The sequence below is a fragment of the Cotesia glomerata genome, linkage group LG8 (genome assembly GCF_020080835.1).
Source record: "Cotesia glomerata isolate CgM1 linkage group LG8, MPM_Cglom_v2.3, whole genome shotgun sequence".
Classification (NCBI taxonomy): Eukaryota; Metazoa; Arthropoda; class Insecta; order Hymenoptera; family Braconidae; genus Cotesia; species Cotesia glomerata.
Genome location: NC_058165.1, coordinates 2,424,762 through 2,450,770, shown reverse-complemented (window position 1 = coordinate 2,450,770; position 26,009 = coordinate 2,424,762). Strand labels below are relative to the sequence as shown.

Below are 26,009 nucleotides of genomic sequence, written 5' to 3'. Positions count from 1 at the left end.
AATCACATATTTTATCTCCTTATACACGGGCTCTTATGGCGGACAAACGTTTTGTCGAGACTAATTATTTTTTTCAATATTAACCTCCCAACTTTAATGGATAAAAAACTATACACAAGAAACTTGGATTATTGCAAAATATAAAAACAATTTAATAATAATACTTTACCGATATAATTTTTGAAATATTTAAAGTCAAATTTTATGTTTGTAACTGGTTTATCGTCAGCCATTTATTCGAATAAAGATTTGACAACATCGCGTCAACAGCTGAGAAAAAACAAAAGGATAGAAATATAGTTACAGAGAGAGAAATGTTTAGCTCACACACTTATCCACGTCTACAGGTTATGGGTATAATCATGCGCGCTATTGCCAAATCTGTTTATTTATTCCGGCAAGTAATAAATACCAAAGTCATTTATTAATCAATTATTAAATTGTTCAAATTATTCTAAATTAAATACTGAATAAAGTAGTTAAAATAAAGAATACTGAATAAAGTAGTCACTACTTGCCTCGGATAGCTTAACTGGTAGAGCCCTTGGCGCGTAACCGAGAGATCTGGGTTCGATTCCCAGTCTGGGCTGTCTGATTATTTTTTCAATTACGGAAAAATCCTCACTGAGTAGGTCCCCCCCTTTCCCCTATCCGTTCTTTCCCAACTCCCTTAAAAATTTGCTTTAATATGGCAGTTCAGAATACTGAATAAAGTAGTTAAAATAAAGAATGTACGAATATTGGGAAGACTAAAATTTAAAAATAATTTTAACATTATTTTGACTCATTAGTTACGCTCGAACTTCCTTAATTTTATTATAGGATTAATATTTTTCATCTTAATTTTATTATAGGATTCGATAATATTGAAAAATTTTTATAATTTCCCGCGCCGCATTTGTCATGCGCAGTAAAAAAATAAACATCAGCTGGTGATGTTTGTCATTTGTCTATCACCAGACTTGCTATTAAAATAAAATATCCTCTAAAATTAAGACGTAGTAGTAAAAAAAAAAATATCTTTATCATGCTGCGTCTCAATAATTTCAACCGATTGGTGAGTAAAGCAATAAAAATTAATTTTTCTATCAATAAAATTATTTACATTAATAATTAATAAAATAAAATTTTTATTTTTACTTACCAGGTTAGGCCGACGTTGCAAATAGTCGGAGTAAGATCCAACTCCGAGATCCATCATCCTCCCGGCAATGAACCAGCAATTCCTGTATATGTTCCTCGTCTTCAAGAAGACATCAAGTTGAAAAAAGCCAGGTATTTAATAACAATAAAGTTAGCCGATATTTTTGATTTTTTTATTTTCCTTAATTTATTAATTTATATCTAAAAAATATTTTTAAAAAATTGCACTTGTAATTTTTGAAGTTTTTAACAAATGAAAAAATTTTTTTTTATTTTTTTGTAATAATTCTTTAATAAAAAAAATCATAAAAATTTTTAGATGTCGGCTAACTCTATTTTCATAAGTATTTATTATTATCTTCTTTTTATTATTAATTATTAATTTTTATGAAACTAAAGTTAGCAGACATTTTTTTTTATTCCCTCAACAAATAAATTATTATTAAAAAAATATTTTTTAAAAAATAACTGTATCTACATTTTTTAATAAAAATTAATTTAGTATATATTTAATAAATTTAAGAATATTTTATAAAAAATAAATTATGGCAAAAAAAAAATTAATATGTAAAAATTTTAAAAATTAAAAAATGCAATTTTTTAAAAATGATTTTTTTTTGTTAAAAAAAAAAAAAATTATAAATTATTGACAGCAAACTTTAATTTAAAAATTTTTTTGTTAAAAAAATTGTATTTTTAATTTTTAAAAATTTTTACGTCAATTTTTTTTTGTCACAAAAATTATTAAAATTATTAAACAGCAACTAAATTAATTTTTATAAAATTATATGTCAGCTAACTTTAACACCAATTAATTAATTAATTAATAATAATTTTTTTAGACTTGTGTACCAATCTCGTAAGCGAGGGATGCTGGAAAATGGACTTGTCTTGAGTACATTCGCTAAAAAATATTTAGACACATTTAGTGAAAAACAACTGGCGCTCTATGATGAATTGATAAACTTGCCTTCCAACGATTGGGATCTATACTACTGGGCTATCGGCATGAAACCAACTCCCGTTGAGTTTAATCATGAGATAATGGATTTACTTAAGACACATGTGCGTAATGATGACCGCCAATCTCGAATTGTTCAACCAGATTTGTATTAATTTTTATTATGTGGATATTCAATAGTTTTCTTAAGATCAATAGCTTTGATATTTATTGATAGTTTTTTTCTTCTTTTATCCAGGGTAAGAAAATGTAAATATATTGTTTGTTGAAATATATTTTTAGAAGTTTAAAAAAATACTTTTGGAATTTTAGCGATACTTTTATTATGTTAGAAAGATAAAAATCTTTTGGCTGCTTGCACAATATTTTGAAATAATTTCTTGAGTATCATATATAATAAATTTAATTTTAAACTATGAATTAAATATTTCGCGTTACTAGTAGAACCATAAGGGCGTATAAAAAAATTTTTTTTGCTCCAATCAATGTAAAAATATTGAAAACATTAACATTTATGGAAAAAACGAAAAAAATTTTTTTTTTGTGATACGCCCTTATGGTTTTAAGAAAACATTTTTCTAAAACCATAAAGGCGTATCCTGTTTTTTCGGTTTATTATCAATTATAGGTCGGAGTAAGAAAAAAAATTGCAAAGGTGATAGAAATTATCACTCCACAACTTAATTTATATCAACAAATATTTATTTGAGTGAAAAAACGAATGAAAAATTAAGAAAAAATAAATTCATATCTTGAAAACATTGGGTATGTCTTCAAGTTAATAAAATTAGCCTCAAATTATGACTTCTGTTATCATCCATAATTTATAAATAATAATGAAAATTATCAGGAACTTGGACCATAAAAATAACTGTGTTAAATTGTATGTAATTATTGTAATTTTATAACTAATTATTGTTGACTAATTTGCTTAAATGGAATGGAGATTGACTAAGTTTCTTAATATTATGGTTACCACTTGTTTGACTTTATGTATATATTGTCAAACGATGGAAAAATTTTTCGGAGTTTATTTTGAGATACAACAGTGTTAATCTTAAATGTAAGATTTTTAATGTTTTAATTTATCTTTTTGTTATCCTTGTCATATTGTTAGTACAATGTGTTTTCTTTTGTACAGTTTCCCTGATGAAGTTGTGAAATACAACGAAACGTTGCAACATTTAAAAAATTTAACACTGAGTTATTTTGATGGTCCAAGTTTCTGATAATTTTCATTATTATTAGCCTCAAAGTTTTTCAAAATTGATTTTTTTTTACTTCAGATCTATTTACAATTAACAAAAGAGTTTTGTAAGCCATTTAGAACTGTAATTTTAAAAAAGTCATCCAAAAAGAACTTTGTTCTTGAGAATTGTTATGATCCTTCAATACCAATATCTTGAAGCAAGTTTGATGATCTAAATCATTTTTGTACATCAGGCACTGTCCCACAAAATATCATCGGTATTATCAAAGTTTAATTATCAGCCATGGTCAATGACTACATATATATATATATATATATATATATATATATATATATATATATATATATATATATGTATATATATATATATGTATAAATATATATATATGTATATATGAAAAATATATAAAAATGCATGTGGGTACTCAAATGAAAGGTCTCGATGAGTGTAATATCGAAATGAGTTTATATTTTAAAAAATGTTAATAATTAAAAAATTACATAGTATTTTGTCAACTAATGATATTTTCAAACTTATAAGGTCATCCCGAGATTACACTCATCGAGAGCTTTCATTTGAGTATCCACATCAATTCTTCATATATTTTATATATTTATATATTTCACAAATACCATATATATAAAATATATAAAAAATACCATGTGGGTATTCAAATGAAAGGTCTCGATGAATGTAACATCGAAATGAGTTTATATCTTACAAAATATCAATAATTAAGAAATTACATTGTATCTTGTTAACTAATGATATTTTAAAAAATACAAGCTCACTTCGACATTACACTCATCGAGACCTTTCATTTAAGTACCCACACCAATTTTTCATATATTTATATATAATATATATATATATATATATATATATATATATATATATATATATATATATATATATATATATATATATATATATATATATATATATGTATATATGAAAAATATATAAAAATACATGTAGGTACTCAAATGAAAGATCTCGATGAGTGTAACATCAAAATGAGCTTATATCTTAAAAAATATCAATAATTAAAAAATAACCTTGTATCTTGTCAACAATTGACATTTTTAAAGATATAAGCTCACTTCTATATTCCACTCATCGAGACCTTTCATTAGAGTACCCACATCAACTTTTCATATATTTTATATATTTATATATATTATATATATGTATATATGAAAAATATATCAAAAATACATGTGGGTACTCAAGTGAAAGCTCTCGATGAGTGTAACATCAGGATGAGCTTATATCTTAAAAATCATCAATATTTAAGAAAGTACCGTGCAATTTAATAAAAGCCTGATATTTATCAATAAATAAATAAGTAATCATAGAATAATATTAAAAATCTTTATTAATCTGATTAACTTATTAAATAAATAGTTGAACTCTTAAACTCAAAACTAAACAACTAAACCATTTAAAGTCCTAAACCAGAATATCTCAACGGATCTGCAATAAATTCTTTTTTCTGAGTAAAATCAACAAGCCCTAAATTCCGTCCTTGACCACTAGTTTGTCCTCGTCCTCGTCCACTAGCTTGTCTACGTCCACGTGAACTCTTACTTGCGGCGTTGGCCTTGGATTGATTGGACCCAGATGGAGAATTAGAGTAAGATGACCCAGAATATTTAGTACGTTTTGGATTGCTACCTTTTTTACTAGTACCGAAACGTTTTTTACCTCGACCGCGGAACCCTCTGTAAGAACTAGCGCCGCTTGACCCACCAATGGACCCAGTATCAAGCCAATCTTCCTCCTGGTCAAGCCCAAGATTTGCCTCCTCCTCCATCTCCTTTGCCTCCATTTCCATCGCGACTTTCTCCGCAGCGAACCGCTCGGTTATTTGCAGCAATACTTTACCGTACTTGTTGTAATTCGCTTCTGTCACGTGGGGGATCTTCAGCATTTCTTCTTTAGTAGCCGGCAACTGCTGGCTCATCGCACGGACTGCAATGTTGCTCATTATACTTGCAGCCGGGATGTCCAGGGCTTCTGCTATGCCAGTTATGTCACGCATCAGCTCTGCGTAGCACCGGTCTTGAAGTTCTTTCAAGGCTTTGTTGTCGGGCTTTGTTGCTGATGACACTGTTACTGTCAATCTGTTGTTGGTCTCCAGTCTTGTTGGGAACATCACCTAAAAATTTTATTTTATTAATTATTAGATTATTAATTTAGATTTTTTTAAAATATAAATTTGCTACGAAAAGTTATTTCTATTTTATGATAATTAATTTAACAGATATATGATAATTTTTTTAACAAATAAATTATGGCAAAAAAATTAGAAAAAAAAAATTGACATGCAGAAATTTTAATAAATTAAAAATGCAATTTTTTAAAAATGATTATTTTCAATACATTTTTTTCTTAAAAAAAATAAAAAAAAAAAAATTGTAAAGTGACAGATAAATTTAATGTCATTTTTATTTTCAAAAAATTTCATTTTTTATATTTTTAATTTTCTAAAAGTCAATTTTTTTTTTTTTATTTTCTTTGACGTTTTAATTTTCATTTAAGATGATATTATTGATTATTAAGAAAATTAAAATATTGTTTTTCTTAAATTATTTACCTTGACTTCGGTGGTCATTAAAACTTTAGCACGTTCTCCAAGTTTTACATAAGCGACTACTATTTCTTTGATATTCTGAAGGTCTTCTGATAGATAGTTTTCAAATACTAATTGATGCAAAAAACGATCTATGTCACTTTTGTTCCATGCTTTGAATCTTCCGAATAAAACATCGCGATTCATACCTGAAATTTTAAATATTTATTTTTTTTAATTGACCTTGTATTTTGTGAACTATTGACATTTTTAAAGATATAAGCTCACTCCGATATTACAATCATCGAGACCTTTCATTTGAGTACCCACATCAATTTTTCATATATTTTATATATTTATATATTTCACAAATATCATATATATAAAAAATGTCATGTGGGTACTCAAATGAAAGGTCCCGATAAGTGTAACATTGAAATGAGTTTATATCTTAAAAAATGATAATCAATAATTAAGAAATGACCTCGTATCTTGTCAAGCATTGACATTTTTAACAATATAAGCTCATCCTGATGTTACTTTTATCGAGACCTTTCATTTGAGTACCCACATCAATTTTTCATATATTTTATATATTTATATATTTCACAAATATCATATATATAATATATATAAAAAATGTCATGTGGGTACTCAAATGAAAGGTCCCGATAAGTGTAACATTGATATGAGTTTATATTTCAAAAAATATCAATTATTAAAAAACTACATTCTATTTTGTCCACTGATAACATTTTTAACGATATGAGCTCATCCTGATGTTACTTTTATCGAGACCTTTCATTTGAGTACCCACATCAATTTTTCATATATTTTATATACTTATATATATTATATATATGCATATATGAAAAATATATCAAAAATGCATGTGGGTACTCAAATGAAAGCTCTTGATGAGTGTAACATCGGGATGAGCTTATATCATTAAAAATGACAATAATTAAGAAAAGACATTGTATTTTGTCCACTGATGACATTTTTAACGATATTTGCTCATCCTGATGTTACTCTTATCAAGACCTTTCATTTGAGTACTCACATCAATTTTTCATATATTTATATATATTATATATATGTACATATGAAAAATATATCAAAAATGCATGTGGGTACTCAAATGAGAGCTCTTGATGAGTGTAACATCGGGATGAGCTTATATTTTAAAAAACGTCAATAGTTAAGGAAGGACAGAGCAATTTAAAAAAATTCATTATTCAATAAAGCAAAATTTTACTTTTATATTAAACACACCAATTTTAAATGATTCAGTGGATTTTATTTTTATAAATTTATTTAATATGAATATATCAGTACCAATATAACCGAAAATAATTGTGAATATTTGCCTTAGTAGGTGCTTCAATAAATAAATAAATAAATAGAAAAAAAAATTACCTGATTCTCGTATTTTTTTTAAATCACATCCTTTAAGAACCTCCATCAGATAAATCAAAGTCAAATTACACTTCCTTGCTTGAATAATATCCCTTACAGCGCGTACAATAGCTCTTGCATCTTCAGTCATATCCGCCATAATAAAATTCTCCTAAAAATTCAATCATATTAATTATAATTTAAATTAATTATTTAAAATTCTACTAATGTAAAAGACCCAATTATTGAAAATTTAAATTTTATTTTAATTAAAAATTAAATAAATAAATTTATCATTTTAATTAAAAAAAAATCGACTTTAATAAATATAATTTTTTAATTATAAATTTTAAGATAATTGATTTTTTGAGAACATTTTTTATATCATAAATTTATATTATAAATTTTAAAATAATTGATTTTTTTAAAAAAGTCTTTAATTAAAATAAAATAACAAGTGTCAAAAAACTAGTCCAGTGTCAATAACTGGGTCTTAAACCTTCTCTATAATAAAAAAAAAATCTTCTAATTCTCCTCACCTTATTCCGACAATTATCACAAGTAGTAGCTTGATTACTAATACAAAATTTCCTATCAAAAATCTCCCCAAAGTACCTCAATTGCAGCACCCTCCTACAATCAGTTTTATTTTCACAAAAGGAAATCATCTTGGCCAAATTATCCAAATGATTTTGCATTGCATCCCTCGAGCTCTGATCAGCCATCATCATATTCTTCAATTTAATAGTATCCGAATAATTATAAAACAGAATACAATCCGCATTTTCCTGATCCCTTCCCGCCCTTCCACTTTCTTGATAATACCCTTCAATACTTTTGGGAATCGTCGCATGAAAGACAAATCTAACATTAGCCTTATCAATGCCCATGCCAAAAGCAATAGTAGCACAAACAACCTTAGTGTCTTCCCTAATCCACTTCATTTGCGACTCAGTTCTCTGTTTGTCCGTCAACCCAGCATGATAGCTTCCCGCTTTGATTCCATTCATCCTCAGATGATCAGCATAATCATCGCAATCCTTCCTGGAGAAGCAATAAACAATTCCGCATTCTCCAGAATACTTTTCTTTAATCAGCGCTGCAACTTCAGCGTAACAATTTCTTCCCTTCTTTTCAATCACGGTGTACTTCAAATTAGGCCTGTTAAAGCTGGTAAAAAAGTACTTGGGATTGTTCAAGCTCAATCTAATCGAAATATCCGTTCTAACAGTTGGCGTAGCAGTGGCAGTAAGCGCCATCATCCCAACTTTAGGAAAAGACTTCCTCAAAAAGCTTAACTTCCTATAATCCGGTCGGAAATCATGTCCCCATTGTGAAACACAGTGCGCTTCATCAATAACAAACCTTTCCAACAATCCCTTTTGATACATCCTCTTTAAAACATCCAAAAATTTCGTACTAGACGACAATTTTTCCGGAGTTACATACAGAAGCTTCAAACTGGGTGAATCTTTGTTCAAATCTCTATAAACTGCGTTAGCTTCCGCATCGGAAACATCACCCAATAAATGCGCTGATTTGATATCCAACGAATTCAATTTGTGAACCTGATCTAACACCAAGCTCTTTAACGGCGAAACCACAATAGTTACCCCAGAACCCAACAATGCCGGCAATTGGTAGCACAAGGACTTACCGCCACCTGTTGGCATTAGCACAAAACAATCATGCCCAGTCATAGCTGCGTTCATAACCTGTAGCTGATTTGGACGGAAGCTTATCAATCCAAATTTAGTCCTAAATAACTTCTTTAATTCTTCCGAGTGCGGAAATTCATGATCGAATTCTTTTGTAAGTCCCGCATTTTGGATATCTCCCATAAATTTTCCGGTTGGAGGCGGAGGCGCCTCGAACATTGCTTTGAAGTTGTTTCTAAAGGTAGTCTCTTGACTGTTAAAGCCCAATGTGGGTAACGCTTCTAGTTCTTGGGTTATAGAACGATTGGAAAGTGATGAAGGTTCGTCGAAGCTTTCTTCAAAGTGGGTTAGGTCAAATTCTTCTATTGGGGGGTCTAAATTCACTTCTTTGGGCGTTTTTTGGACCTCTTCTAGGTCTTCTGGGTCGCTAAAGTCTACATAGACTGATTTGGGCTTAGAAAAAGGCTCGTTAAAGCTTATTGGGTGGTTAGATTGGCTAGAAACGCTTACTGGGGCTTCTTTAGCAGGTAAACTGTTGTTAACTTCAGATAAGATTGCTTTTATAGGCTTTTTAACCTGGAATTTGGATACTGGCTTAATTACAGGCTCTTCTGAGTCTTCTGGGTCGCTAAAGTCCATAAATATTGTTTTGGGCGCCAAATTTTGCTTTAGAGGCTTTATTGGGGAGCTAAAGTCCATAGAATTTGTTTTTGGCGCCAAATTTTGCTTTATTGGGGAGCTTAAAGGTTCTGAACTGGCATTTTCGGGTAAAATTGACTTTACTGGGCGTTTTACTTGGAATTTAGAGCTTCCTGAAGCTTCTGGGGTTCCAAATTGTTCCAAGCTACTGTCTAAATCCAAAGGACGCTTTTTAGAAGCTTCTGAGCTTATTTCTGAGCTTGGAGGAGATTTGTTAGCTGATGAATTTTTAGTAGGAGTTGGGGAAGATCCGGAGGGACTACTTGCGCTGCGGAGCTTCTTTTCGGTTAATAATCGCTTAGCTCTAACGTGTTGGCGTAGGGATTTAAGGGTGCTAAAGATGCTACTGTCGAACTGAGGGAATTTCTCGAGGATTTCTAAAGGGATTTTATCGTAAACGGAAAGCATCTTTTCCTGGATGTCGATGTAGTGAGTGTTTAACTGGTTTAAATGCAAGTGCAGCTCGAATTCTAACTTTGGGGATTGGGACATTACTTCTGCTTTTTCCTTGGATTTTATCCAGGCTTTCATGTCTTCGTTTACTCCCAAGGGGCTCAAGTTGAGCTTGAAATCGGGCCCGCGCCAATTCGGGCGGGGGCTGGTAGGGCTGGCTGAAGATTGAGACCCGGGGCGGGTTGAAGGTTGAGACCCTGGTCGGGTTAAACTTGATTGCTTTTTGGGGCTGAATTTTTTAGGAGCCGACATTCTGGGGGAGCTTTTGAGGGATTCTTGGGAATTTAATAGAGGCTTCAGTGGCTCAAAGTCATCCTCGCTGTCGGTGTCCAAGGCGATTATGCGGGATGGTTTGGTGGAATTTTTCGGAGGGCGTTTTTGACGCTTTTTTGCTGGGGAACCACCGATTGAGCTGTCACTGCTCTGGAAATTAAATTGGTGAGGTAATTAGTTGTACACTGAGAAAAAAAAAAATGAGAAATTTTAAATAATTTTATTTTTTAGATGAAGAAAGTAACTGAGAGAAAAATTTTTATTTCTTCAGCTTAAAAATAAAATTGTTTAAAATTTTGAACAAAATTAATTTCTTGTTTGGATGTAAAAAAAAATCAGATCTGAACCGCTGCTTTTGCTCCTAGTGCAGTGTATTGGCAGACATTCGGGACCTGGTACAGATCTTGCCGGGAGAATTTTTTTTTTTTCCGAGGAAATTTATTAATTGTTGAAAAAATAAGCTTTCTCAATAAGTTCTTGACTTGAATTTGTGCCTTTTCAAGGTTTCTTATTATTCTCACCGATAGTCAATTTATTATGATAAGTATTTAGGCTGCATTTGAAAATGCTCTATCTCTAGATACATAATTAAGCAATTACCTTGTATCTTGTGAACTATTGACATTTTTAAAGTTATAAGCTCACCCGGACATAACACTAATCAAGACCTTTCATTTGAGTACCCACATCAATTTTTCATATATTTCATATATTTGTATATATGAAAAATATATCAAAATGCATGTGGATACTCAAATGAAAGCTCTTGATGAGTGTAACATCGGGATGAGCTTATATCTTAAAAAATGTCAATAATTAAGAAATGACCTTGTATCTGGTGAATTATTGACATTTTTAAAGATACAAATTCACCCCGACATTACACTCATCGAGACCTTTCATTTGAGTACCCACATCAATTTTTCACATACTTATATATATTATATATACATGGGCGATTCTCTGTAAGGATGTTTTTTGCTGTCCCAGGCATTTTTTTATTAGAAAAATTGTTATTTTGTTACTAAAAAAAATTTATTAGGAAAGTAAAAAAACATTTCTATTTGGAGCATTGAAAACTAAAATGGAATAAATTTTGGTTTTTTTGCTATAAATTCGTAAGCCACCGAAATGTCAGTCCCAAAATTAAAACTTTAAGATTCAATTTTAAGTTATTCGTCAATAATATATAATTTGGTCCATAATGCTTATAAACTTAATTAGTTAACTAACAATCTTCTTCAATAAAAAGTACCGAAAATTAATTTGTTTCATTAAATTCATTAAACCAAAGTTTGTCCCAGGCATTTTAAGAACAGTCTCCTGCCAAAAGTTCAAAGCAAAAAAAAAAAAACCAGCGTGTTATTTTACCTTTTGTAAGGTTTATAAGGATCTAACTAGCCTTGAGTTAATAACCATAGGACTGTTAGCGCTTTATCGGCATTTTATTTAGTGTCAAAGCACCGTTTGTGCTGGAAATATGTGTTCTGGGCCACTTCAAAACTCAGTTCCCTGGCAACTATTTTTATTTTTAATTTATTTATAAAATTGGATCCATAAGTCTTAATATTATTCTAATTAATGTAAACATTCATTGAGAACTTGAAAAATTGAATGCATTGAAACAGTTTGCTTGATTTTTCTCAATTTGATAAAAAAAAAAAAAAACAGTCCCCTGGCAAACAGTCCCTTGTCATGTTATATGGCAAAAGATACACAAATATCGAAAAAGCAAAAATTAAATCGGCTGTTTATTTATTATGATTAAGCTGATAGTTTTGTAGCCTTTGTTAATTTTTTTTCTAATAAAATCAACAATAATTTGGTCGGACAATTTTGTACAGATTTAAGACGTCCTTACAGAGAATCACTCATATATATATATATATATATATATATATATATATATATATATATATATATATATATATATGAAAAATATATCAAAAATGCATGTGGGTACTCAAATGAAAGCTCTTGATGAGTGTAACATCAGAATGAGCTTATATCTTTAAAAACGTCAATAGTTAAAAAAGTACAGTGCAATTTAACAAAAGTCATTATTTAATAAAGCAAAATTTTATTTATTTATAGTTCACAAATCACGGCAGTCACATAGTGACTGCAAGGTTGTTAGTTATTACTAAATATTTGGTAATTAAAGGTTTGTTACTAAGTCATTTAGTAACTATTACTAAATTTTATTAAATAGAACTAAATCCTTCTATCAGTGCATTATTTTGTTTCCTGGGAGCAAAAGTCAGCACATGTAAGACACAAATCAAGTACAAATACATGGAGAGAGAGCCAATGCAAGCTCTGTTTCCGTCAACAAATACCAATAACAGTCCAGCATACCTGTATTTGCGATAAAATTTGAACATAATAGTTCCGCATGAAAGCATAAATCCCGTTATGACGCCTTCTGTTCACAGACTGCGAATTAAAATACTTGCAGGCGACTTTTCTTGCTTCCTCTCGAGTTAAATTACGGAAATTAATATTTTGCAGGTTATTCTGTAAGATATTTACTATTTTTCTGATTTTTCTCTCAGTGGAATCTTCCTTACTGATAACCGTCGTGTGGTTATTAATATCCGCAACGATGGCCTCTCTTTTTTGACGTAATAGCAGTCGCAATTTCTCCCGGTTAATTCGATTATAACGGCCCCAAATTTTTAAAACCATCGCACGGAGAACGTCGCCATCGATCCATTTCGGATTAGTCAAAAATTCATTTTTATGTTCAGTCAGGAAATTTAATAATATCTGATACCGATTTTTATTTAAACAAGACATATTTGGATATTTCAAAATGACTATAGATTTTTATTTTGTTTTTTTTTAGAAAATTTTTGTTCTTTAAGTGTAGAAGAGTAATTTAGTGATTACTTACGATTGTTAAAACTGTATCAGACTTTGTTACAGGCTCATTTTCTTTTTCTGAAAAACTATAAAAAATAAATTAATAATTTAACAATTCACATTCATAATGTATAAAAATTTATAATTTTAAATTTTGCACTGATAGAAGGATTTATTAACTATTAAGAATTTAACTTATTTGAAGACAATTATTTAATTTATTAAATTTTAAGGGGCATTCCATGCTAAATGGGAAAATGACTAAAATTTTTGAATTTCTCTAATTCATTCTAAATAAGTCCTAATTTATTATTAAAAGTTTATATTTTACTAATTTATAAAGAAAATTTTTTTTACTCAATAAGAAAATGGATTTTTCTCTCCTAGTAACTTTTCAGCCGTACTAACTTGTATCCGGGTCAAATGTTTTAATAGTTTTAACAACAAATTCATTTTATGTTTGTTATTAACTATTATATTTGTTATTATAGTTTTAAGAACAAATTTTATGTTCGTTATTAATTAACACCTAAGTTTATCAAGATCGTGTTGTCAGCATGCTAAATCCTTTATTTGTGTTTTTTAATTAGTTTTTTTCTAAATATCCTAAATAATTTATAGTTAAATATATAAACAATAATGTTTGTAAGGTTGAAATAATATAAAAGTCTTTTTAATAAACAACTTGATGTAGACATTTAGTACTTGTCCCACCAGTCACAAATGCCTGTCCCACCAGTCACAATAAAAACAAATTTTTTTAATTGTTTCTACGTAAGTAATCAGTCTAATTCTTCATAATATTCAATGTTTGTAGGATTAATTTTGTATTTTCGAGGGAAGTATTTTTTAAAAGTTTAGTGGACGAACTGAAATTGGACTTTAAGTATACCTTTGGTAAGAGAGAAGGATTTGTTCTTAGTCCCACCAGTCACACTCAGTCAAATGATAATTACGAGAAACTTAAAAAGCAATTGAGGTTTTTGACAAAGGGATGTTGTTAATTAGTTATTCTTCTATATTATAAGATAAATGTTACTATAGTTTAAGTTCCAGTCACATAATTATAGCTTATAATTGATGGAATTCCAGAGTCAAATGTCCCACCAGTCACTATGGAATACCCTTTAATAAATATTTTTTAACATTTAATAAATATTTATTTGGGACGAAAGTAAATTTATTAATAGTTAATAAGTATTTATTAATAGTTAACAAATATTTATTAACAGATAATGAATATTTTGTTGAGTGAATTAGTTTGGCTTGCAATGTCATATGATGTAAAGATTGCTTATAAACAAAAATCATCTTTATAAATTATTTGCATTAATTATATTGCATTATAATAACGTTTATTGTAAAATAGCAAATTCTATCACAGGGAATAATTATCTTTTATATTTTTAAATATTAAAAACGTTAATTTATTTAGTGAATTTAATTATTATCATGTATTTCAGCTATAGAGTTATAAAAAGTGTCAAAAGAAAATTACTATTTTTGCTTTTTGTTTTAAATAAATATTTTTTAACAGTTAACAAATATTTATTAACCATTAATAAATATTTATTAACAGTTAATAAATTTTACTTAATAAATTACTTATTAACTGTTAATAAATATTTGTTAACTGTTATCAAATATTTATTAACATTTAATAAATTGTATTTAATAAATAATTTATTAACTGTTAATAAATATTTATTAACTGTTAATAAATATTTATTAACAGTTAATAAATTGTACTTAATAAATTACTTATTAACTGTTAATAAACATTTGTTCACTGTTAACAAATATTTATTAACATTTAATAAATAATTTATTGTTAATAAATATCTATTAAATCCCATGTTAAAAATCATTTATTAGTTAATAAATCTCATTAAAAATAAATAAATCCTTTTATCAGTGTACACTGATAGAAGGATTTATTAGCTATTAATAATTTAATTTATTTGAAGACAATTATTTAATTTATTAAATTTTAATAAATATTTTTTAACATTTAATAAATATTTATTTGGGAGGAAAGTACATTTATTAACCATTAATAAGTATTTATTAATAGTTAACAAATATTCATTAACAGTTAATAAATATTTTGATGAGTAAATTTGTTTGGCTTGCAATGTCATATGATGTAAAGATTGCTTATAAACACAAATCATCTTTATTAATTATTCGCATTAATTATATTGCATTATAATAACGTTTATTGTAAAATAGCAAATTCTATCACAGGGAATAATTATCTTTTATATTTTTAAATATTAAAAACGTTAATTTATTTAGTGAATTTAATTATTATCATGTATTTCAGCTATAGAGTTATAAAAAGTGTCAAGAAAAATTGCTATTTTTGCTTTTTATTTTAATTAAATATTTGTTAACAGTTAACAAATATTTATTAACCATTAATTAATATTTATTAACAGTTAATAAATTGTACGTAATAAATTACTTATTAATTGTTAATAAATATTTGTTCTGTTAACAAATATTTATTAACATTTAATAAATCGTATTAAAAAAATCATTTATTAACAGTTAATAAATTGTACTTAATAAATTACTTATTAACTGTTAATAAACATTTGTTCACTGTTAACAAATATTTATTAACATTTAATAAATAATTTATTGTTAATAAATATCTATTAAATCCCATGCTAAAAAATCATTTATTAGTTAATAAAGCTTATTAAATATAAACAAATCCTTCTATCAGTGTACACTGATAGAAGGATTTATTAGCTATTAATAATTTAATTTATTTGAAGACAATTATTTAATTTATTAAATTTTAATAAATATTTTTTAACATTTAATAAATATTTATTTGGGAGGAAAGTACATTTATTAACCATTAATAAATATTTATTAACAGTTAATAAATTGTACTTAATAAATTACTTATTAACTGGTAATAAATATTTGTTAACTATTAACAAATATTTATTAACATTTAATAAATGGTATTTAATAAATAATTTATTGTTAATAAGTATATATTAAATCCCATGTTAAAAAATCATTTATTAGTTAATAAAGCTTATTAAATATAAACAAATCCTTCTATCAGTGTACACTGATAGAAGGATTTATTAGCTATTAATAATTTAATTTATTTGAAGACAATTATTTAGTTTATTAAATTTTAATAAATATTTTCTAATATTCAATAAATATTTATTTGGGAGGAAAGTACATTTATTAACCATTAATAAATATTTATTAACAGTTAATAAATTGTACTTAATAAATTACTTATTAACTGTTAATAAATATTTGTTAATTGTTATCAAATATTTATTAACATTTAATAAATGGTATTTAATAAATAATTTATTGTTAATAAGTATATATTAAATCCCATGTTAAAAAATCATTTATTAGTTAATAAAGCTTATTAAATATAAACAAATCCTTCTATCAGTGTGAAAAAAAAAATGTATTTATTAAAAAAGTTTAACTTGTCAAGTGTGATTTTTTGTTAAACAGGTCTTATTTTTTAAAGCTCTTAAAAATAAGTAAATAATTATTGAATTTTTATAAAAAATTATCATTCAAATTAAAAAAAAAATTTACTTCACCTTTTTTAATAATTAAATTTTTTTATACAAATTTATTTATTCTTCAATTTTTTTTTTTAAAACAATACCGAAAATTTTAAAATTAATTAATTTTTATCGAAATTAATTAAAATAAAATAAATTCACAAAATATTATATAAAAAAAATTACAAACAATAAAACTAACCTGTCATTAGTCATTATTGTTATCAAATTTAATATAATAATCCAAGTAAACACTAAAAATAAATCCGGATGGTAGTACAAAATTATCCATTCAAAATTACATTATTATTTTTAATATTAAAATAATTTTAAATTATTAAAAAACTATCTGTTGTTTGTTTTAATCTCAAACTTAAAAAATTATTTACGTTAAAAAAAAAAAGAAACTCGGGAACTCGGCGTGAGCGCTCCCCACTTTTTTGACCAGCTGTTCTCAACTTGCGGAGACATATTTATAATTTTTGATGTCAAAATATACTCAGTGAATTACTTACCGCGCTGTGACAAATTAGAACGATGTTAATGATGTTAAAATTCATGAAAATTATAAGTAAGCCGACATTTAAAAATTTTTAGTTTTTTTTTATTGAAGAAATGATTACAAAAAAATAAATAAAACTAAAATTAGCCGACAGTGAAAAAATTTAATTTATTTTTTTGTTAATTGAATTAGCAATAAAAAAATATTTTTAAAAAATTGCACGTATAGTTTCTTAAATTTTTTGCATGTGTAATTTTTTTTTTAATTTTTTTGTAATAATTTTATTAAAATAAAAAATTCTGGAAATAATCAGCTGTCTGCTAATTTTATTTTCATAAAAATAAACAAAAATTTTTCACTTGTAATAAACTTTAATAACTGTAAGTGCAATTATTTAAAATAATTTTTTTTTCTAATTTAATTATTAAAAAAAAAATTGAAATTATCGGCTAGATTTAGTATCACTTAAAATTAACCGACGTTCAAAAATTTTTCATTTTTTATCAATTAAATTACAAGTAAAAAAATAATTTTAAATAATTGCACGTATAATTTTTCAAATTTTTAACATGTCAAATTTTTCATTTCAATTTTTTCTCAGTAAAAATAATTATTAAAATTTTGAGATGTCGGTTATTTTAATTTTCGTCGATGTTAAGTTAAAAATGTTGACGTGTTGTAGAGGGCGGTAGTTGCGGGATGATAATTCTGCACTGACAGCAAAAAAATATGTCAGAGTTAAGAGTTTTGTTGATTGTTGAGTTTTTAAATTACAATTGAATATTATTTGTTTTTGTTTTAAATAAAAAGTGTGGTTGTTTTTTTTTTGTAATATAAAAAATATGTCTGACAGTTCAGATGACGGTGTTGAAGATGGAATTTGGACTCCTTATAATGAAAGAGATGAATGGAAGGATGTGATACCTATTCCTCAGGATGATGGGCCGAATCCTGTTGTTGCTATTGCTTACTCTGATAAATGTAAGGTTATTAATATTATTTTTATGACATTTAAGGTAAAAGTTAGTTGATGATTTTTTAATTTTATTTTCTAAAAGAATTATTTTTAAAAAATTGCATTTTTTATTTTTTTTTTAATTTCTACGTCAATTTTTTTTGGAGTAATTTATTTTTTAAAATATCATTACTTGACAAGATAGCAATGTCAGTTCGTAATTATTGACATTTTTAATGATATAAGCTCATCCCGATGTTACACTCATCGAGAGCTTTCATTTGAGTACCCACATGCATTTTCATATATTTTCATATATACATATATATATATATATATATATATATATATATATATATATATATATATATATATATATATACATATATATATATAAATATATGAAATATATGAAAAATTGATGTGGGTACTCAAATGAAAGGTCTCGATGAGTGTAACATCAGGATGAGCTTATATCTTTAAAAATGTCATTAGTTGACGAGATACAAGGTCATTTCTTAATTATTGACATTTTTAAAGACATAAGCTCGTCCTGATGTTACACTCATCAAGAGCTTTCATTTGAGTACCCACATGCATTTTTGATATATTTTTCATATTTACATATATATAATATATATAAATATATAAAATATATGAAAAATTGATGTGAGTACTCAAATTAAAGGTCTCAATAAAAGTAACATCAAAATGAGCTTATATTGTTAAAAATGTTATCAGTGGACAAAATACAATTTATTTTCTTGATTATTGATATTTTTTAAGAAATAAGCTCATCTCGATGTTACACTAATCGAGATCTTTCATTTGAGTACCCACATGACATTTCTCATATATTTTATATATATGGTATTTGTGAAATATATAAATATATAAAATATATGAAAAATTGATGTGGGTACTCAAATAAAAGGTCTTGATGAATGTAATGTTGGAGTGAGCTTATATCTTAAAAAATGTCAATAGTTTGCAAGATACAATGTAATTTCTTAATTATTGACATTTTTTAAGATATAAGCTCATCCCGATGTTACACTCATCAAGAGCTTTCATTTGAGTACCCACATGCATTTTTGATATATTTTTCATATATACATATATATAATATATATAAATATATAAAATATATGAAAAATTGATGTGGGTACTCTGATGAAAGGTCTCAATGAGTGTAATATCAAGATGTGCTTAAATCTTTAAAAATGTCAATAGTTTACAAGATACAAGGTCATTTCTTAATTATGTATCTAGAGATAGAGTATTTTCGAATGCAGTTTAAATACTTATCATAATAAATTGTTTAAAATTGGAATAAATTTTTTTTTAACAAATGAATTAATTTTAAAAAATAATTTTCTAAAATTTCTTAACATGAAATATGTTTTTTATCACAATTTAATAAATTTTAATATGAATATATATTTCCAGTTCGAGATGCATACGATTATTTCCGCGCTATCCTAAAGAGCGGCGAAAAAAGTGAACGAGCTCTAGAACTTACAGCTGTTTGTCTTTGGCTGAATCCCGCTAATTACACAGTCTGGCAATACAGACGTGACATTTTAAAGGAGCTGGACAAAGATTTATACGAAGAGCTCAAGTACATAGACACAATCATTGAAGTAAACTCCAAGAATTACCAAGTTTGGCATCACAGAAAAGCAATTATCGAATGGCTTAGAGATCCTAGTTGTGAGTTGAATTTCACTGCAATGATCTTGGAGAAAGATGCTAAGAATTACCACACGTGGCAACATCGGCAGTGGTGCATTCAAGAATTCAAGTATGTTTTTTTGCATGCCTTAAGCGCGAAGCGCGCAGGTATGCTCTACTCTCGCCTAAAAATCGTGATTTTGATTAAAACGTGATTTTCATAATTTAAACGAAAAAAATTATGGATAAAAAGCATATTGAAATAAATAATAGTAACTACAGAACACGTTGAAAAAATTTTCTTATCGATTAAATAAGATTTCTCAGAAAAAACTCGTTTTTCTGATGAATTAAATGAATAAGAGCGTGGTATTCACGGGAGCTATGGGCTTGATAACACCACAACTTTGTCAAAAATCACTTTTACGATTTAATTTTTTTTTTGTTTTATTCCTGAGGAAGTTTATCAAAACCCTTGTGAAAATTGCGTGTCAAAATAATACCGTTTCGATACAGTTAATTTTTTTCGATTGTCAGTTCGGTGACTTTTTGTTCGATTTCGGCAGCCATATATATTATTTTTCATAAACAGAATTGAAATAACTATAAACAAGCAGAAACTATACATTCATGATGGTATAATTACTAACTGTTTTATCATCTGTTAAATCCACAGATTCGGTAGAATCTGGCGCCAAGTTCCCCTGATAGCCACAGTTTCAGACCAACCAAGTTGGTGTCAGATAGTTGCCACCAATTTAGCGACAACTTGCGGTCAACTTCCGAATTTGTAACTGTTGGTGTCAAGTTGGCTACAAGTTTCTGAGAAAAACAAGACCAACCCTGATAGCCAAGTTGGCCGCAACTTTCTGTCAATCTACTGCCGCAACTTGTCACCAACTTGGCGGCAACTCTTGGAAAGTAACTCGGTTGGTGTCAACTTGTTCACCAAGTTGTCGGCAAAAGTTGCTCTGAAACTTTTTCACACCAAGTTGACGATAAGTTTCTCGAGAAATTTGGCGACATATTGCGGCAGTAGATTGGTCTCTTTTTTCTCAGAAACTTGTAGCCAACTTGGCGCCAACAGTTACAAATTCGGAAGTTGACCGCAAGTTGTCGCTAAGTTGGTGGCAACTATCTGACACCAACTTGGTTGGTCTGAAACTGTGGCTATCAGGGAATCTACTGCCGCAATATGTCGCCAAATTTCTTGAGAAACTTGTCGTCAACTTGGTGCGAAAGAGTTTCGAAAGCAATTTTTGCCGACAACTTGGTGTCAACTTGGTGAACAACCGAGTTCATTTCCAAGACTTGCCGTCAACTTGGTGACAAGTTGCGGCAGTAAATCGACGGAAAGTTGCGACCAACTTGGCTATCAGGGTCCGTTCAAATCTGCTGTAAACGGAGCGCCAGACTACCGACTGTGTTTACTGTAAGCAGAACGGTATTTTGAGGTTGCAAAATTTTATTTAATTCTACGGTACTTTTTTTTCCTAACTTATATATTATAACAGTAATTCATACTTTATTTGACTGTTATTAATTAATTATATTCACTTATAACAATTAATCTACTTGAAATTATTAAATTTAATCCGCACAAACTATAGCAAGCTCAAAAATTTCGATCCTGACTTTTTTTCTATGAGCAAAGTGATCTGCCACAGACTAAATAATTCGAGAATGCATAGTAATCCTTCATTAGATGGAAAACTACAGTTAAAAAAAGATATTTCACAGCTTACATCTACACCCGCCAGGGTGCGCTGGAATTATTTTTACATAAACTGTAGTTTCAAGGGGATAGTTTGCTATAAAAAATGCAACCAACGCGAGATTTAAGATGGTGCCAATTGTAAATTTTTATTATAATTACAAAAAATACTAAAATCCGAACAAAAATAGTTTCACTGTAAAAAAATCGCGCCAAGTCCACGTTCATAAGACTATGAAGAAAAAACAATTTGTTTTTTTCTTTACAAAAATATATAAAATAAAAAAATTAAAAAATCCAAGTAACCGATATGATTGTTTATGATTTTGGGAAATTAAAAAAAATTGTGTTATAAATTTAAACATTAAGAAGAGTTTACATTTTTTCTCTCTCTCGCCCTCTATTTGACAAACGAAAGTATCTCTGTCATACTTGTACAACAAATGGAATCTTAAAACGCATTTTATGCATAAATAAATGAAAATTTTCCAAAAAAGCGCTTCGCTCTTCGATAGATAATTTAACTATCTATCGAAGAGCGAAGCGTTTTTTTTCGAAATTTTATCACATACATGAGAAAAACACGTTTGAAAATCAACTATAAACCGCTCTTAAGAAAAAAATTTTGGAATGTACTTGGTGTGCGTCATTGTGTATTGCACGACTCATGATGCGAAGCATCAGAGAGTGCTTTACGATCGAAAAATTTTTTTCGCCTCATTTTGGCGGCTATTTTTATTATTATAGCCTTGTTAGTTCACGGAATCCAAATATTTTGCATACTATTGTCGAGATAATTTAATGGAGATTAATTTCATACTTTTTAAAAATTGATTTACTGCAATAGAATTGGAAAAAAACATCAAAATAGGTCAACTGCTGTTTTTTCGGCAATTAATTTTGAACGACTTAAGTTTTTTTTTTTTTTTTTTTATATTTCATAATTAAATGAGCATTATGAGTCGTGCACTTTTGGATTTTCCAAACTTTTTCAATTTTTTTAAAGTCCTAATAAATAGATTTTACGAATTTTATTAAAAGTAAAATGTTTTGCAACCGCGCACACTAAATACGTTCCAAATTTTTTTTTTAATTTTTAAATTTGTAACAAAATTTTTTTTAGTTTCCGAAAATCATAAACAATCATATGGGTTACTTGGATTTTTTAATTTTTTAATTTTATATATTTTTGTAAAGAAAAAAACAAATTTTTTTTTCTTAATAGTCTTATGAACGTGGACTTGGCGCGATTTTTTTTACAGTGAAACTGTTTTTGTTCGGATTTTCCTTTAGTTCGACCTACAGAGGGGATAATACTACTCGCGGGAAAATTCAAATTAAAAACGAATAATTTTTGTTATGATCTAAATAATTTATGTATGACATCAGCGCTTAAGGCATGCTCATTTGGATTTTCCAAACTTTTTTTTTTTTAACATAATAAAAAACTAAATTATTATTTAGTTTTAGTTATTTATTAATAAATAATAAAATAACTAAAAAATAAATTGTTTTATTTTTATCAATTTTATTATTTACAATTGGTGTCTTTATTTTAAAGATTGTGGGACAAAGAACTGGAGTATGTTGAACAGCTGCTGAAAGAAGACATCCGGAATAACTCAGCGTGGAACCAAAGATACTTCGTTTTAAATAATACAACGCAATTTGAAGATGGTGTTATAGATCGAGAAGTTGATTTTGCTTTGGAAAAAATATCTATTGTTAAAGGAAATGAAAGCGCTTGGAATTATTTGCGTGGGTAAGATATTTTTAATTTTAATAAAGAATATTTTTTATTAAAAATTAAAAATAGCATAAATGTTTAATTAATCGCTCTATAAATTTTTTTTTTATAGTAATTTATTTTATTACTCTTTAAAAAAAATAAAAAATTTATTTTACATACACGAAAAGAACAAGATGACACTGGATATCATCCCAGATTATACTCAGTGATATCTGTGATGAAAAAAAATTTCAGATAGTAGCTAGAAAAATCCAGATTATACTGCGTGATATCTGGATTATACTTATTGTAATCTGGATTATACTAGCTACTATCTGAAATTTTTTTCTCATTCAGTATAATCTGAGATGATGTCCAGTGTCATCTTGTTTTTTCCGTGTACTTGATACTATTTTTATTCTTATTTTTAATGAAGGTATTAAATAATATTAGATAAGATTTTTTTATGCAAATTTACTAGTTTGATTCTATTTTTTTTAGAATTTTGATGCACGACAAAAAAGGAGGACTAGCGTATAATGAAAAAGTTATGAAGAAATGTGAAGAGTTGTATACAAATGGAAATCGTGTTAATCATCTACTGGCATGCATTATTGATATTTGTCAAGCAAGACATCCTAATGAACCTTTGGATTCATTTTATCATATAAGTCGCGCAATTACGGTAATTGTATACTTTTTTTTTTTTTTTTATTTGAAATTATGTTGAATTTTATAGAATTCAATTTTTTTCATAAAGTAAACAAATACTATTATTATTATTATTTAAAAAATTTGAAACAGCCGAATAATAATAATAATAATAATAATAATAATAATAATAATAATAATAATAATAATAATAATAATTTTTAAATTAAGTTTTAAGTGTTATTATTATTATTATTATTATTATTATTATTATTATTATTATTATTAGTATTGAATAAATTATTCATAATTTTTTAATAAGAAAAATCTTATGTAATAATAATGATAATAATAATAATAATAATAATAATAATAATAATAATAATAATAATAATAATAATAATAATAACAGGATAGCGTAATAAAAGAATGTAAATAATTTATAAATTTTATATGAATTTTACATAAAATTTAGCAACTCTAAAATGAATAATAATAAATAAATTTTTTTTTTTTCATGTTCCAGCATTGCAAGGAATTATCAGAAAATTATGACAAAATAAGAAAAAGATACTGGGATTATGTTATCACCCAATTAGAAGAAAGTGTTAAAGCGTGAGTTAATTTTTCCGAAAGAAATTGTAAATGATTTTTTTTTTTAATTTTAATTTTATACAATATAAAATATTTACCAATGGCATGAATAAAGAAATATACAGAGAAAAAAAATGAAGAAATAAATAAATGCACTTATAACATTAGGTATCTATTTATTTATAAAATATTTCAATACTTCCATTCATAATCATATAATAATAATAATTATTATTTCAATAAACAATCAATAACTAATCATTACATGTTTAATTATAATTGATGATATAACTATAATATATAACTATGCAAATAAAATCAGCAAGTGGATTAATATTAATTAATATTTTATTTTTAATTAATTAACTTCATCAAATCCTCATTAAAAAGATCTTTTCCCTTTTAAATAATCTCAGCCTTTTATCATTTATTTTTATTTTATTTATTTATTTATTTTTTTTTTTGAACTTTCATCGGTTCCCTTTAGCCTGAAGACTATTTTTACTTATTCTTTCAATTAATTAACCAAAGTTGGGTAATTAATTTAACAGGCAGTGATTCAATAATTGTGGTTTTAATTATTTAAAAATTATTTTTGCCGTCAATTTAATTAATAAGTAATTTTTTTAATTAATTTTTAAATAACGGCAATTAAACCACAAAAACGAAACTAATAATCTAGCAGCAACAAAAACCATTGCAAAAATATTTTTATATTAAAAAAAAAAAATTACGAGGGCAAGGCGCTGCAGTACTAACAAATAAATGAATTATTTTTTTAATAATTTAATTTTTTAGCTGATATTTTTTCTCAAATTTCAAAATTACTCGCTGTTAGTAACTCAGCACCTCCCCGCTTTAATTTCACTTTAATTCAGAGGTAATTTTCAATTCGAATTTTTTATTTTCTTAATTTTCATATTCTTATATATTTTTCCTACACTAACATTTAACAACCAACATCCAAACAATTAATTTACACATACAATATCTGGATCGACCATAATTTAAATATTTTATTTATTTTTTCTATTAACAAAAAATATCTTTTTTTGTTAATAAAAAAATCACAAACAATTGATAAATGGGTTTTGTATTAATTCATATTTAAAGCTATTTAACACGCAGTTTTACCACGTTAATAAAGTACATTTACACTGAAAATATATATTATATATATTGTTTGTCACTGCATAAATACTTTTTTTTTTTTTATTTTTTAAAATACGTCATTATCAACATTATATAATTTTGTTTGTTTAGTTGACTGTAATTTCGTCTGAAATCGACAATTAATTTTCTTTTGTTATACAAAATCTAATGATTAGAGTCGTGCAAAAAAAATTGATTATTTTTATTTTTAAAATCTTCTAAAAAAATATATTAATTAA

At 26.8% G+C, this 26,009-nt stretch overlaps 3 protein-coding genes and 1 non-coding gene across 6 annotated transcripts; 3 read left to right on the top strand and 1 right to left on the bottom strand.

Annotated features, from left to right (window-relative positions):
* The first annotated feature begins 516 nt into the window (after positions 1 to 516).
* On the top strand, positions 517 to 589 carry Trnat-cgu. The gene has a single exon. It is a non-coding gene; the product is annotated as a tRNA-Thr (tRNA).
* Positions 590 to 923: 334 nt separating this feature from the next.
* LOC123270602 (succinate dehydrogenase assembly factor 2, mitochondrial-like) lies at positions 924 to 2,299 on the top strand. Its single transcript, XM_044736729.1, has 3 exons — positions 924 to 1,057; positions 1,148 to 1,275; positions 1,986 to 2,299. The coding sequence occupies exons 1-3, from the start codon at positions 1,028 to 1,030 to the stop codon at positions 2,257 to 2,259; spliced, it is 432 nt and encodes a 143-aa protein (XP_044592664.1). The 5' UTR covers positions 924 to 1,027; the 3' UTR covers positions 2,260 to 2,299.
* A 2,370-nt stretch (positions 2,300 to 4,669) lies between these two features.
* LOC123270302 (Bloom syndrome protein homolog) lies at positions 4,670 to 17,133 on the bottom strand. 3 transcript variants are annotated; one of them, XM_044736295.1, is made up of 7 exons: positions 17,002 to 17,133; positions 13,268 to 13,322; positions 9,565 to 10,521; positions 7,828 to 9,372; positions 7,310 to 7,460; positions 5,915 to 6,099; positions 4,670 to 5,476 (listed from the first exon to the last, which is right to left on the bottom strand). In XM_044736295.1, the coding sequence occupies exons 1-7, from the start codon at positions 17,013 to 17,015 to the stop codon at positions 4,760 to 4,762; spliced, it is 3,624 nt and encodes a 1,207-aa protein (XP_044592230.1). In that variant the 5' UTR covers positions 17,016 to 17,133; the 3' UTR covers positions 4,670 to 4,759. The 3 variants fall into 3 exon arrangements, with proteins under 3 accessions (XP_044592230.1, XP_044592229.1, XP_044592231.1); XM_044736296.1 differs by having other exon boundaries at positions 4,772 to 4,918; positions 5,023 to 5,476; positions 7,828 to 10,521; XM_044736294.1 differs by having other exon boundaries at positions 7,828 to 10,521.
* An 884-nt stretch (positions 17,134 to 18,017) lies between these two features.
* On the top strand, positions 18,018 to 24,736 carry LOC123270626 (protein farnesyltransferase/geranylgeranyltransferase type-1 subunit alpha). The gene is made up of 5 exons (XM_044736761.1): positions 18,018 to 18,282; positions 19,706 to 20,060; positions 23,206 to 23,406; positions 23,875 to 24,058; positions 24,551 to 24,736. The coding sequence occupies exons 1-5, from the start codon at positions 18,144 to 18,146 to the stop codon at positions 24,641 to 24,643; spliced, it is 972 nt and encodes a 323-aa protein (XP_044592696.1). The 5' UTR covers positions 18,018 to 18,143; the 3' UTR covers positions 24,644 to 24,736.
* Positions 24,737 to 26,009: the final 1,273 nt, after the last annotated feature.

What these genes read in the sequence shown, in the direction of transcription:
- LOC123270602 (XM_044736729.1), top strand. Translation starts at nt 1,028, where the DNA reads ATGCTGCGTCTCAATAATTTCAACCGATTG. An exon ending in TCAATAATTTCAACCGATTG is followed by an intron (nt 1,058 to 1,147) that starts GTGAGTAAAGCA and finishes TTTACTTACCAG; the next exon opens with GTTAGGCCGACGTTGCAAAT. An exon ending in ATCAAGTTGAAAAAAGCCAG is followed by an intron (nt 1,276 to 1,985) that starts GTATTTAATAAC and finishes TAATTTTTTTAG; the next exon opens with ACTTGTGTACCAATCTCGTA.
- LOC123270302 (XM_044736294.1), bottom strand. An exon ending in AAAAAAAATACGAGAATCAG is followed by an intron (nt 6,100 to 7,309) that starts GTAATTTTTTTT and finishes TTAAAATTTCAG; the next exon opens with GTATGAATCGCGATGTTTTA. An exon ending in TAATGACCACCGAAGTCAAG is followed by an intron (nt 5,477 to 5,914) that starts GTAAATAATTTA and finishes TAAAATTTTTAG; the next exon opens with GTGATGTTCCCAACAAGACT.
- LOC123270626 (XM_044736761.1), top strand. Translation starts at nt 18,144, where the DNA reads ATGTCTGACAGTTCAGATGACGGTGTTGAAGATGGAATTTGGACTCCT. An exon ending in TATTGCTTACTCTGATAAAT is followed by an intron (nt 18,283 to 19,705) that starts GTAAGGTTATTA and finishes ATATATTTCCAG; the next exon opens with TTCGAGATGCATACGATTAT. An exon ending in ATATAAGTCGCGCAATTACG is followed by an intron (nt 24,059 to 24,550) that starts GTAATTGTATAC and finishes TTCATGTTCCAG; the next exon opens with CATTGCAAGGAATTATCAGA.